This window comes from Lipophrys pholis, assembly GCF_963383615.2.
Source record: "Lipophrys pholis genome assembly, chromosome: 2".
NCBI classification, from domain to species: Eukaryota; Metazoa; Chordata; class Actinopteri; order Blenniiformes; family Blenniidae; genus Lipophrys; species Lipophrys pholis.
The window spans coordinates 39,328,466-39,341,479 of record NC_137636.1 but is presented as its reverse complement, the minus strand read 5'-3'; the positions used below and the strand labels follow the sequence as shown (position 1 = coordinate 39,341,479).

At 46.7% G+C, this 13,014-nt stretch overlaps 1 protein-coding gene across 1 annotated transcript; it reads left to right on the top strand.

Annotated features, from left to right (window-relative positions):
* The first annotated feature begins 316 nt into the window (after positions 1 to 316).
* On the top strand, positions 317 to 12,653 carry aph1b (APH1B gamma secretase subunit). Its single transcript, XM_080490479.1, has 6 exons — positions 317 to 616; positions 1,957 to 2,127; positions 4,926 to 4,999; positions 5,811 to 5,933; positions 6,092 to 6,219; positions 10,859 to 12,653. Exons 1-6 carry the CDS (start codon positions 504 to 506, stop codon positions 11,024 to 11,026), a joined length of 777 nt encoding a protein of 258 aa, XP_080346605.1. The 5' UTR covers positions 317 to 503; the 3' UTR covers positions 11,027 to 12,653.
* The last annotated feature ends 361 nt before the right edge of the window (positions 12,654 to 13,014 follow it).

Below are 13,014 nucleotides of genomic sequence, written 5' to 3'. Positions count from 1 at the left end.
TGCGAGAACCTCCCTCCAGGTGCACACCACACCAAGGTATAATGAAGAAAGGACAGTTCTGGAAGCTGAATAAAGAAAGGAAGGAGTTCACCAGTTTATAATTAATAGTGTGGTCCATTGTCCAAAACCTCTGATCACATTCCTCATACAAACAGGATTAATAAATAGGATATAGGTATTACTCTCTGCTCACACTCCTGAACAATAGGGAGCGCTAATGCTCCATTTAATAGTTTCCAACTCCAGTTAAAATAATACGAAGAAGAAGAAGAAGAAGAAGAAGAAGAATTTTTTTCTTTTTTCTTTTTCTTTTTTTAAAGACTAAGAAGGTCACGTGCATTGTGACGTCACTCAGACCCTGTGATAGCCGGCTGATGGAGCTTCATCACGAGAAGCTATAGGAAGAAGCAACGACTTTATAAAGTTCAGAGCAAACTTGTGGAATAAGTCTTTGAACACACCGAGCTGCACACTCCGGACTCCTCCCGGGAAAACACACCACGATGACGGCCGCGGTGTTTTTCGGCTGCACCTTCATCGCGTTCGGCCCGGCCGTCGCTCTCTTCCTGTTCACCATCGCCCGGGAGCCGCTCAGGGTCATTTTCCTAATCGCAGGGTGAGAAGTTCTGTGTTACCCTTCTTACCAGGTCGAGGGTGTTTTTATATCTACCCAGGAGGAAATACAGCGGACCTCTGAGAGGACATGAGCTCAATGTTTGGTAGCAGCCAGCTAACCGACCACTTCCGTAGCATTCTGATGCTACAATTAGCTTCCATTTTCACACTTCCTCTGCTTATATCCCGTTATATTCACCCTGCCGGTGTAAACAAAACGTTTCTATAGGTTTTTATATACTAACCACGCGCACACAGACAATAATTCACGCAGCTGGTTTTACAATAAGTGGTCTTCCAGCCATAACATGCTACATTAGCATTTGAGACACAGACCGAGAGTTTACTCGTTTGGTTTCTGTTCTAGTCTTCATTATATGAATAATACAGTGATGTATGGATCATACCAACAAGAGCCTGTTTGGTGTTTCTACTCTTGTAAATGAACTAGTCACATAGGAAACCCTCCCTCTAGTAATAAATCAAACCATGAGAGTTTAAATAGCTGAGCCATGTAGTTAAACCAGCCTGACTCTAGTCCAGCAGAAACTGATGGGGGATTTTATAAGGAGCAGAACTCCTTCCAAGTCCAGTACACCACACACATAGATGGCATGCAATCTGTTTTCTCAGTGTTGGTTAAAGAGAGTTGTCTGAAGGAAACCTGTTTATTTCTCAGACTAAGAAGTAAGAAGAAAAAAAGCCCCTGCAAAAACGAATTTCCACAGGAATCTGTGTGTAATCTGTCTGATGGCTGGGGACATGGAAACATAGATTGGCACTGCTAAAACAGTTGATGCTGACAGAGCCAGGTTGCTTACCCCTTTCCCAGGAATCAACCAGCAGAATGGAAGATGCAAGAAGAGCTAAATCAGATAATATCAGAAGTTTCTCTTGTCATTTACGGAGGCCAAAGCATCCATCCTCCCGTCTTCTATAACGATTCATACAATTCAGGATTGTGGGGGACTGGATCTCATCCCAGCTGACCAATGGTAAAGTCAGAACCGATTCCATACAGATAAACACAACCAGATGCACATTCACACCTTTAGACATTCACACCTTTAGACAACACAGAGTGACTTTCAGAACTTGCGTTCATGCTTTTGGTAAACTGGAAAATCTTGGAGAAAATCCACTCACAATGTGAAGAACGTATAAATTCCAGAGAGAGAGTCTTGGAACTGAAGCTTGTTGCTGTGAGGCAAGAGGACGACCACTACATGCATCCTTCCAGAAGAAACAATTCATTTTGTGTTTTTAAAACACAAAAGCTGGTGAGGTGCTATGGTGATTGAAGTCCCTGACCTTTCGTTTATGTTGTACAAATGGTTTCAGGGCGTTTTTCTGGCTGGTGTCTCTGCTGCTGGCGTCTCTGGTGTGGTTCATCTCGGTTCAGATCAGTAACAAGGACAGCGCGGCGCAGCAGAAAGGACTGCTCATCTTTGGCGTGGTGCTGTCCGTCCTGCTGCAGGAAACTTTCCGCTTCGCCTACTACAAACTGCTAAAGTAAGTCGCTGGCACACAGTTTAACAGTGTAAAGCCAGGGGGGGCAGCGAGTGGCTGTTCAGCAGGGTAAAAGCAGCCTGCACTCACCAGCCAAACCATTAGCTGTTCTGGTTTAATCTAATGTGAGCTGATGCAAACACTGCCTGGAAATTCTGCCTTTACGCACAGATAAACGGACAATTTCTTCTTGGGATCATCAGGGAGGCTTTAATTTGACCGTAGACTCATTGTCAAGGTTTTGGTCTGTAGTGGTGTTTAGATGGACTGAATGGGATGTTTTTAATTCTCTACATCTTCAATCTTTTGTTGGTGCAGGAAAAGCTTTTGACAACATGACTGTGAACCTTTAAAAGGATTCCAGAGATGTTTGGTATTTTAAGCTTCGGTCCCACAATATGAAGACTTGCTGAACGTCACAGGAGGAAAATATAAGATCTTTGGTTTTTACATTTCTTTACGAGACTTTTCAGCAGTTTCTATTAATTTCGCGCAAAACAGAAATATTCATAGCTCACTGCGAACTTTGAGAAAATCCCGATTGTTGTTGTCACACAGAATAACAACTTTATTGACCTAGAACTCCTCATGTGCTGCATTATATTTTCCCTTTGAAGCACGTCAGGTTAAATGTTGACCTTGAGCCTAAAGGACCCAGGTCTGAATCCAGGCTGTGCAGCAGAGGGTTTCTATCATTAAAACACAAACTAGCCCCATTATGAGGACCCTATAAAAAAAGGAAAAGCTGAATAGATGATCATAAAACACTTTTCTTGAAGCAAATGCTGCTTGCAATGTAAGTGAGGAAAAAAAAATCCACAATGGCAGATACATGAAAACCAAGTGATAAAACAGTAAGAAGCCAAGCGAAACATGGATATCTAAGAACTCAAAATAAAGAGGTTTTATACACGTTTATTAAAAAACAAAAAACAAACACGTGGTTCTTGGGGATTTTCCACTTTGAAAGTTGCATGAGAACAGAAAGTGGACTTACTGCCTTTTTAATGTATTCAAACAGTTCCAATATAATGAGATCTTTAACACAACTCATGTTTGTGAGCTTCCTGCAGCCACTAGAGGGCACTAAAGTTTCATAAAGGCCCATAATTAGGGTTCGAGTGTATTTCTGTTTCTGGATACAGTTGAAGATCAGAGCCGGTTACACTGAGGAGTATCTGAGGCAGTGACCACGGCTTTCTTCAAGATTCAAATGTATTTGGTTCTTCGCAGTATGCTCAATGTGCAATCAAAATGAAGTTACTGAATAATAAATATTGCTTCCCTGAAAGTGAGAGGTCAATCTCTTACCTCAAAAACAAAAAATAAATTCACATGATTAGAAAACTCAAATAATAATAATGAATAAAGCTGAGGTTCCATATGGAGCTTTTCTGGACCCTCAAAAGATGCTTTACGTTGCATTATTCATTCCCTCCACTGGATGGTGGTAGACTGTCTGTAGCCACAGCTGCTCTGGAGCAGACTGACGGAGGAGAGGCTGCTAATCTGCACCATCAGCCCTCTGACCACCACCAACTCACTCTCTCACCCTCTGACCACCACCAACCACTGCATTCACCCTCTGACCACCACCAACCACTTACTCTCTCACTATATTCACCCAAAGTAATTGAGTACTTACTTAAAAGTTAATAAATTATCAAAAACAATTTATTAATGAAAACTTCTGGCTTCCTCAGCAGCACATTGAAACACATTGCATGTTAGCTTCATGCTAATCTAACAGTCTCTGCCCAGACAAAGTTCTTACTGTCCGTGGTTTGGTTCTGGACAGCACCGTCCGTGGTGCTGTTGGTTCTGTGAGGCAGTGGTAACTGGTTGCTACCGGGTCTGAATTCAGCGTCCTGGCTTCAGCTGCAGGAGTGGACAGCGAGGCTGAAGGTGGGGGAGAGGAGACGCTGGCTCTGGTCTCCAGAATCCCCCAAAAAAGGAAAAAGGAAAGAGAAGAAGCAGTCCAAACTGTGTCCTGCTCGTCCAGCGGGCTGGCGTTGGTTCTGTCCCTTGGACCTACTTGGTGCTCTCTTTACCGTCCCGAGGCAGCAGAGACGTGTGTCCCTCCTGGTGGCTGGGATGAGAAGCAGGGGACAGTTGGTAGGAAAGGAGTCTCACCATGTTGAATTTTGGACCCCTGTGGTAATCAATCAGTTCTCTCCTCTGGATCATTGATAATCAATCAGTTCTGTCCTCTGGATCATTTGAAGATGAAAGTTTAACATATGAACATGGTTCTGCTGATTCATCAGTAACGTTCCACTAAAGAAACATCTAGAACTCTGCAGCTCGGCTGTTTATGATCACGTGGATCAATAAGTCTGATATTTGAAGATAATAAATGTATGAGATGAACCTGGTTCAATTCTCCACCTCACCATCAGCACCACCAGGTTCCTCGTCTCCAGAATGTGCTGCTCCAGGTTCTAAGTTGTTTTACCAGTACCAACATTCTCCTGCAATGTTTATTTCTTTAGATCTCAAACTTTGCGTGGGAAGTGGCGTATGTATCTTCCAGGACCTTTTGTGCTTCAGCAGCTTTATAAATGAGCCCCCTGGTGATTATTTCAGAATGCTCTCCTTTTCTTTGCGAACACACCCTGCGCTGTACTTTCAGTCTGGCCCACTTTACCACCGTCCTCCTCCGGAACTGTTAAAGGCTCTTTGTTGCAGCTCAGCTCATCTTTCACTCATTGACAATCATATTTCCTGTTCTTGTTCACAGTGAATGATAGAACGAGGACTGAACACTCGGCGTGATTGGTTTTGTTTTGTTTTCCCTGCAGGAAAGCGAATGAAGGCCTCCTCACTCTGAGTCAGGAGGAAACCATGCCCATCTCCATCCGTCAGCTGGCTTATGGTACACTTCTCTTCAGCTGACCAAACAAAGCAAACAACAACGGGACTTTAGAGAGTTACAGCAGCTACTGAACCCTCAGGTGTCAACGAGAAGTTATGCATATGCCAGCTTTATTTTACTTGTGTAAACAAAGTAAACCAATTCAGTGACTTTATTCCAGACCAAAGACACAAGAATACCAAACCCTGACCGATTTAGAGCAGAAACAATCGCTTTTCTAAATCATGCAACACCAGATTGTTTTGTTGTTTTTTAGAAGATGTGTCCTCATAGTGAGCAGATACGAGTAGAACTTATGGTTCCACCCTCTTCAGTAGATGTAGCTTCTCATGTGGCCCCTTTCAGAACATGAATTGCCCCAGAATCTGAAGCAGAGCTTCATTTTATTTTAAACACTTATGCTTCTATACCTTTGTGAGAGTGGAAGAACAAAAAATTCTACAGAAAACCCAGAATATTGTTAGGGAAAACTGTTTGTTTTTTTCCTGTGTTGCAATTGCCTTTGTTCTCCATGTGTCTCTGCTTCAACCCTGCTGAATGTCCTGATGCTTCCTCACTGAGTCCAACACTAAGCTCACTGCAATCAGCCTGCTGAAGCAGGGAGACGTGGAGAACATGCAGGGCTGTGGCCTCCAGGACCTCAGTTTGACACCCCTGCTCTAGAGGGACTTTTAGACTGAAATTCAGGACCAAGGCTGGATTTGGAGAAACACACTATAAATAGTGTCGTGGTTCCTCTGACATCACTGTGAAATAGTTGAAAAAGAGTGTAATATGAGCCCTTAATGCTTCTCTTGTTGTTTGGCCTCAGTGTCTGGCCTGGGCTTCGGCTTCATGAGCGGAGCGTTCTCTGTGGTCAACATCCTGGCGGACTCGGTGGGTCCGGGGACCGTGGGGATCCACGGAGACTCTCAACACTACTTCCTGTCCTCAGGTGCCGCCTCACATGCACTAAAGTGTCTCCGCTCTCATTCATATTGTAGCATAACAGCAGAGTCCTCAGACGAGAGGTTTTACTGATTAGTAGAAATGAAGCTCTGTTTTCACTTGGTGTGGTAAAGTGTGTTTTATAAAAGTGCTCTTCTGCTTCAGCCTTCATGACCATGGCCATCATCCTGCTCCACATGTTCTGGGGCGTGGTCTTCTTCGATGCCTGTGAGAAGCAGCGCTGGTGGGCCGTGGCGGCGGTCGTCATCAGCCATCTCGTCGTGTCTTGCCTGGTGAGTGGCTGCTTGAAGAGCTGCTTGAAGAGCTGCTTGAAGAGCTGCTTGAAGAGCTGCTTGAAGAGCTGCTTGAAGAGCTGCTTGAAGAGCTGCTTGAAGAGCTGCTTGAAGGGCTGCTTGAAGGGCTGCTTGAAGGGCTGCTTGAAGGGCTGCTTGAAGGGCTGCTTGAAGGGCTGCTTGAAGGGCTGCTTGAAGGGCTGCTTGAAGGGCTGCTTGAAGGGCTGCTTGAAGGGCTGCTTGAAGGGATGAAGAGCAGCTTGAAGGGCTGCTTGAAGAGCTGCTTGAAGGGATGAAGAGCTGCTTGAAGAGCTGCTTGAAGGGCTGCTTGAAGGGCTTCTTGAAGGGACGAAGAGCTGCTTGAAGGGCTGCTTGAAGAGCTGCTTGAAGGGCTGCTTGAAGAGCTGCTTGAAGAGCTGCTTGAAGAGCTGCTTGAAGAGCTGCTTGAAGGGCTGCTTGAAGGGCTGCTTGAAGGGCTGCTTGAAGGGCTGCTTGAAGGGATGAAGAGCTGCTTGAAGAGCTGCTTGAAGAGCTGCTTGAAGAGCTGCTTGAAGAGCTGCTTGAAGGGATGAAGAGCTGCTTGAAGAGCTGCTTGAAGAGCTGCTTGAAGAGCTGCTTGAAGGGATGAAGAGCTGCTTGAAGAGCTGCTTGAAGGGATGAAGAGCAGCTTGAAGGGCTGCTTGAAGGGATGAAGGGCTGCTTGAAGAGCTGCTTGAAGGGATGAAGAGCTGCTTGAAGAGCTGCTTGAAGGGCTGCTTGAAGGGCTTCTTGAAGGGACGAAGGGCTGCTTGAAGGGCTGCTTGAAGGGCTGCTTGAAGAGCTGCTTGGAGAGCTGCTTGGAGAGCTGCTTGGAGAGCTGCTTGAAGGGCTGCTTGAAGGGCTGCTTGAAGGGCTGCTTGAAGGGCTGCTTGAAGAGCAGCTTGAAGGGCTGCTTGAAGAGCTGCTTGAAGGGATGAAGAGCTGCTTGAAGAGCTGCTTGAAGGGCTGCTTGAAGGGCTTCTTGAAGGGACGAAGAGCTGCTTGAAGAGCTGCTTGAAGGGCTGCTTGAAGAGCTGCTTGAAGAGCTGCTTGAAGGGCTGCTTGAAGGGCTGCTTGAAGAGCTGCTTGAAGAGCTGCTTGAAGGGCTGCTTGAAGGGCTGCTTGAAGGGCTGCTTGAAGGGATGAAGAGCTGCTTGAAGAGCTGCTTGAAGAGCTGCTTGAAGGGCTGCTTGAAGGGCTGCTTGAAGGGATGAAGGGCTGCTTGAAGAGCTGCTTGAAGAGCTGCTTGAAGAGCTGCTTGAAGAGCTGCTTGAAGAGCTGCTTGAAGAGCTGCTTGAAGAGCTGCTTGAAGAGCTGCTTGAAGAGCTGCTTGAAGAGCTGCTTGAAGGGATGAAGAGCTGCTTGAAGGGCTGCTTGAAGGGCTGCTTGAAGGGCTGCTTGAAGGGCTGCTTGAAGGGCTGCTTGAAGGGCTGCTTGAAGGGATGAAGAGCTGCTTGAAGAGCTGCTTGAAGAGCTGCTTGAAGGGATGAAGAGCTGCTTGAAGAGCTGCTTGAAGAGCTGCTTGAAGAGCTGCTTGAAGGGATGAAGAGCAGCTTGAAGGGCTGCTTGAAGAGCTGCTTGAAGGGATGAAGAGCTGCTTGAAGAGCTGCTTGAAGGGCTGCTTGAAGGGCTTCTTGAAGGGACGAAGGGCTGCTTGAAGGGCTGCTTGAAGGGCTGCTTGAAGTGCTGCTTGAAGGGCTGCTTGAAGGGCTGCTTGAAGAGCTGCTTGAAGGGCTGCTTGAAGGGCTGCTTGAAGAGCTGCTTGAAGGGATGAAGAGCTGCTTGAAGAGCTGCTTGAAGGGCTGCTTGAAGGGCTGCTTGAAGGGCTGCTTGAAGGGCTGCTTGAAGGGCTGCTTGAAGGGCTGCTTGAAGGGCTGCTTGAAGGGCTGCTTGAAGAGCTGCTTGAAGAGCTGCTTGAAGAGCTGCTTGAAGAGCTGCTTGAAGGGATGAAGAGCTGCTTGAAGAGCTGCTTGAAGGGCTTCTTGAAGGGACGAAGGGCTGCTTGAAGGGCTGCTTGAAGGGCTGCTTGAAGGGCTGCTTGAAGGGCTGCTTGAAGGGCTGCTTGAAGGGCTGCTTGAAGGGCTGCTTGAAGGGCTGCTTGAAGGGCTGCTTGAAGGGATGAAGAGCTGCTTGAAGGGCTGCTTGAAGAGCTGCTTGAAGGGCTGCTTGAAGGGCTGCTTGAAGGGATGAAGAGCTGCTTGAAGAGCTGCTTGAAGGGCTGAAGAGCTGCTTGAAGGGCTGCTTGAAGGGCTGCTTGAAGGGCTGCTTGAAGGGCTGCTTGAAGAGCTGCTTGAAGGGATGAAGAGCTGCTTGAAGAGCTGCTTGAAGGGATGAAGAGGAGCTGCTTGAAGAGCTGCTTGAAGGGATGAAGAGCTGCTTGAAGAGCTGCTTGAAGGGCTGCTTGAAGGGCTGCTTGAAGAGCTGCTTGAAGGGCTTCTTGAAGGGATGAAGAGCTGCTTGAAGAGCTGCTTGAAGGGATGAAGAGCTGCTTGAAGGGCTTCTTGAAGGGATGAAGAGCTGCTTGAAGGGATGAAGAGCTGCTTGAAGAGCTGCTTGAAGGGATGACGAGCTGCTTGAAGAGCTGCTTGAAGGGATGAAGAGCTGCTTGAAGAGCTGCTTGAAGAGCTGCTTGAAGAGCTGCTTGAAGAGCTGCTTGAAGGGATGAAGAGCTGCTTGAAGAGCTGCTTGAAGAGCTGCTTGAAGGGATGAAGAGCAGCTTGAAGAGCTGCTTGAAGGGATGAAGAGCTGCTTGAAGAGATGAAGAGCTGCTTGAAGGGCTGCTTGAAGGGATGAAGAGCTGCTTGAAGGGATGAAGAGCTGCTTGAAGAGCTGCTTGAAGGGATGACGAGCTGCTTGAAGGGCTGCTTGAAGGGATGAAGAGCTGCTTGAAGAGCTGCTTGAAGAGCTGCTTGAAGGGATGAAGAGCTGCTTGAAGAGCTGCTTGAAGAGCTGCTTGAAGGGATGAAGAGCAGCTTGAAGGGCTGCTTGAAGAGCTGCTTGAAGGGATGAAGAGCTGCTTGAAGAGCTGCTTGAAGGGATGAAGAGCTGCTTGAAGGGATGACGAGCTGCTTGAAGAGCTGCTTGAAGGGATGAAGAGCTGCTTGAAGGGATGAAGAGCTGCTTGAAGAGCTGCTTGAAGGGATGACGAGCTGCTTGAAGAGCTGCTTGAAGGGATGAAGAGCTGCTTGAAGAGCCGCTTGAAGAGCCGCTTGAAGAGCCGCTTGAAGAGCCGCTTGAAGAGCCGAAGAGCTGCTTGAAGGGCTGCTTGAAGGGCTTCTTGAAGGGCTTCTTGAAGGGATGAAGAGCTGCTTGAAGAGCTGCTTGAAGGGATGAAGTGCTGCTTGAAGAGCTGCTTGAAGGGATGAAGAACTGCTTGAAGGGATGAAGAGCTGCTTGAAGAGCTGCTTGAAGGGATGAAGTGCTGCTTGAAGTGCTGCTTGAAGTGCTGCTTGAAGTGCTGCTTGAAGTGCTGCTTGAAGGGCTGCTTGAAGGGCTGCTTGAAGGGCTGCTTGAAGGGCTGCTTGAAGGGCTGCTTGAAGGGCTGCTTGAAGGGATGAAGTGCTGCTTGAAGAGCTGCTTGAAGGGATGAAGAGCTGCTTGAAGGGATGAAGAGCTGCTTGAAGAGCTGCTTGAAGGGATGAAGTGCTGCTTGAAGTGCTGCTTGAAGTGCTGCTTGAAGGGCTGCTTGAAGGGCTGCTTGAAGGGATGAAGAGCTGCTTGAAGAGCTGCTTGAAGGGATGAAGGGCTGCTTGAAGGGCTGCTTGAAGGGCTGCTTGAAGGGCTGCTTGAAGGGCTGCTTGAAGGGATGAAGAGCTGCTTGAAGAGCTGCTTGAAGGGATGAAGAGCTGCTTGAAGGGATGAAGAGCTGCCTGAAGGGATGAAGTGCTGCTTGAAGAGCTGCTTGAAGGGATGAAGAGCTGCCTGAAGGGATGAAGTGCTGCTTGAAGAGCTGCTTGAAGGGATGAAGAGCTGCTTGAAGGGATGAAGTGCTGCTTGAAGAGCTGCTTGAAGGGATGAAGAGCTGCTTGAAGAGCTGCTTGAAGAGCTGCTTGAAGGGCTGCTTGAAGGGCTGCTTGAAGGGCTGCTTGAAGGGCTGCTTGAAGGGCTGCTTGAAGGGCTGCTTGAAGGGCTGCTTGAAGGGCTGCTTGAAGAGCTGCTTGAAGGGATGAAGAGCTGCTTGAAGAGCTGCACGCTTGGCTGTGGTCCAGGTGAAGGAATCAGACATGGCTTCCACCAGCCGTCTGAACAACAACAACAACAACAACAACAGGGTTTTACTTACTTACTCTTTAGTCGTGAGTCTTTAATGTTGTATTAATCACTTCATATGTATTTAGGAACTATGAAAACATTATTGTGATTACAGAATATGATAACATATTAAATGATGTGCTTAGAGGAGGCTGATCTTTCTGTTAGATGAACATTACAAAGATAGAATAAAACCTGGATTTAACTCTTCGTGCCTCGTAATGCAGCATCATTTAAAAAACCTTTCAAACTGTACTCTGTTTATTACCAAGAAACACTTTTATTTTGAAGTCAGGGCATCTGATCAGCTGCTGATAAAGAATCAATGTCGACGACTACGGTATTACCTATCATTGATTTGTGTTTCCAGACCTTCCAGAACCCTGAGTACGTGGCCAGCCTGGTTCCCACCTACGTCATCATGTTCCTGATGGGCGTGTGGGCGTTCTACTCAGCCGGCGGCTCCCTGAGGAACCTCAAACTCTGCCTCACCTGCAAAGATAAGGACTTCCTGCTGGCAAACCACCGGGCCAGATAACCAGCAGGTCCAGGAGGCGTGCAGGACTCTATCCAAAGAACACACACACACACACACACACACACACACACACACACACACACACACGGAGTGTACTGTCTAAAATGTGTATTAATGGATAAATCACCTTAGAGATGAGTAGAAACAGAACATTGTTCTGGTTCGTGTCTCGATATCTCAGAACAAACTGAAGGTTCCTTTGAATTGTGTCTTAAAGTGGCAGCGCTCCTCCACCTCCTCCACCTCCTCCACACACACATGTTTTATACTTCTCTGACAGCTTTTGTTTATTTTGTTGTTGTTTTTGCCACAGAATAGTGTAAATACTTAATCATTTTTGATTGAATCTGAAAGTGAAACATTTTTCCAAGGATATAAAGTTGTTGAGCTCAGACTAGAGCCTGGTCCTGAACCAGCTGTGTTGGTGTGGCGGTCCATCAGTGGAAGTGTGTGCAGCTGCTTCCAGACTGATTGTTACCTCAGAACCTCCCCTTGAAGGGAACGGTGACGTCTTCCGTCTTCCCTCCAGCTGGGAGTGGCGGTGCTGGATCCCAGCAGCAGGTTCCACACACTCACCTTTATTACCTGGGACCAATTTCAGAGGTACAACTAACCATCCATTCCTGTCCCTGTCCCTGTCCCTGTCCCTGTCCCTGTCCCGTGGGACGAAACTGGAGTTTGTGGAGAAAACCACCACAGAAAGGTTGAAGCAGACTGAGCGGGGAGCGCCGGCGGCCTGGAGAAATCCAGAGTCACATTTTAAGGAAACTACATCTTGGCCATTGTCCAGCTTAAGTTTCTATAACTGATGAAAAATAACTTGAGCTGAATGTAAATAATTTAGTCCCAATCAAACCAATAACTGAGTGTCAAACTCCAGTTTTATGAAGTGATACGATTAAACTATTAAAGTTGTCGTCTCGATGCAACTGAAAATGTAAATAGTTTGAGATACTTCATGTACTTCTTTAAAAAACGTCTCTGCTGCAGCAGCTGTTAGCAGCAGCTGTTAGCAGCAGCTGTTAGCAGCAGCTGTTAGCAGCAGCTGTTAGCAGCAGCTGTTAGCAGCAGCTGTTAGCAGCAGCTGTTAGCAGCAGCTGTTAGCAGCAGCTGTTAGCAGCAGCTGTTAGCAGCAGCTGTTAGCAGCAGCTGTTGGCGGCTTTGATTTGCTCGGTAATCATTGAATGTTTCTTCGTTGCCTTTATTTCTTTCTTGTAGTTTTGTTCTTGTTGATGCGTGAAACGAGCCGACGTGTCAAACGTGTTAGAAATAATGAGCAGGAGTGTTCTTCTCACTCGTACAGTGTTGGATTACTTTTCACCGTGTTGTTTGTGTGTTTGGCAGGACTGTGGGTTCAACTTGTAGGTTTTGATGACGTCCTGGAACTTTACTCCGTGACTGAATCCGTTAGAGGCCAAAAGAAAAAGATTCATTAGGTACTTGGTTAAAACTACAAACCCACAATACATCATAGTTTGTTTTTCTAATTGTTGAAACTGCAGAAGACTATAATTAGTTAGAACGAACCATATCTGGTCACTATTGGAGGAAAACCAGTCGGTGATGCAAATCAGAGATTTTCCTTTTGTTCAGTGTAAATTTTGAAATAAATAACTTTTCAACTCTCTTCTGTGTAATGCTCCAATTTCTGACCAACATTAGTCTATCAAAACATGTATTTATGGGTCATTGATTATTAAACCGTGGGATGAAAGAGGAGAACTCATTAATGAAGCTGTTCACAGCTATCAAATATTGATCGTATGGAATTTGTCATGATCAAATCTGGGGGAGAATCTATTGCATGTGTGCAGCTCCCGGGGGGGGGGGGGGGGGGGGGACTTCAGGACGGGTAAAGGAAGAACAGAATGGGACACGAGTGGCTGGATCATCGACTGGGAGAATTAAATCTCGTAAACTTAAACATCTTTTCAAAGGTCTGCTTGACAGTCGGCTTCTGGTGAGAAATTGCACTATTTAATTTATTT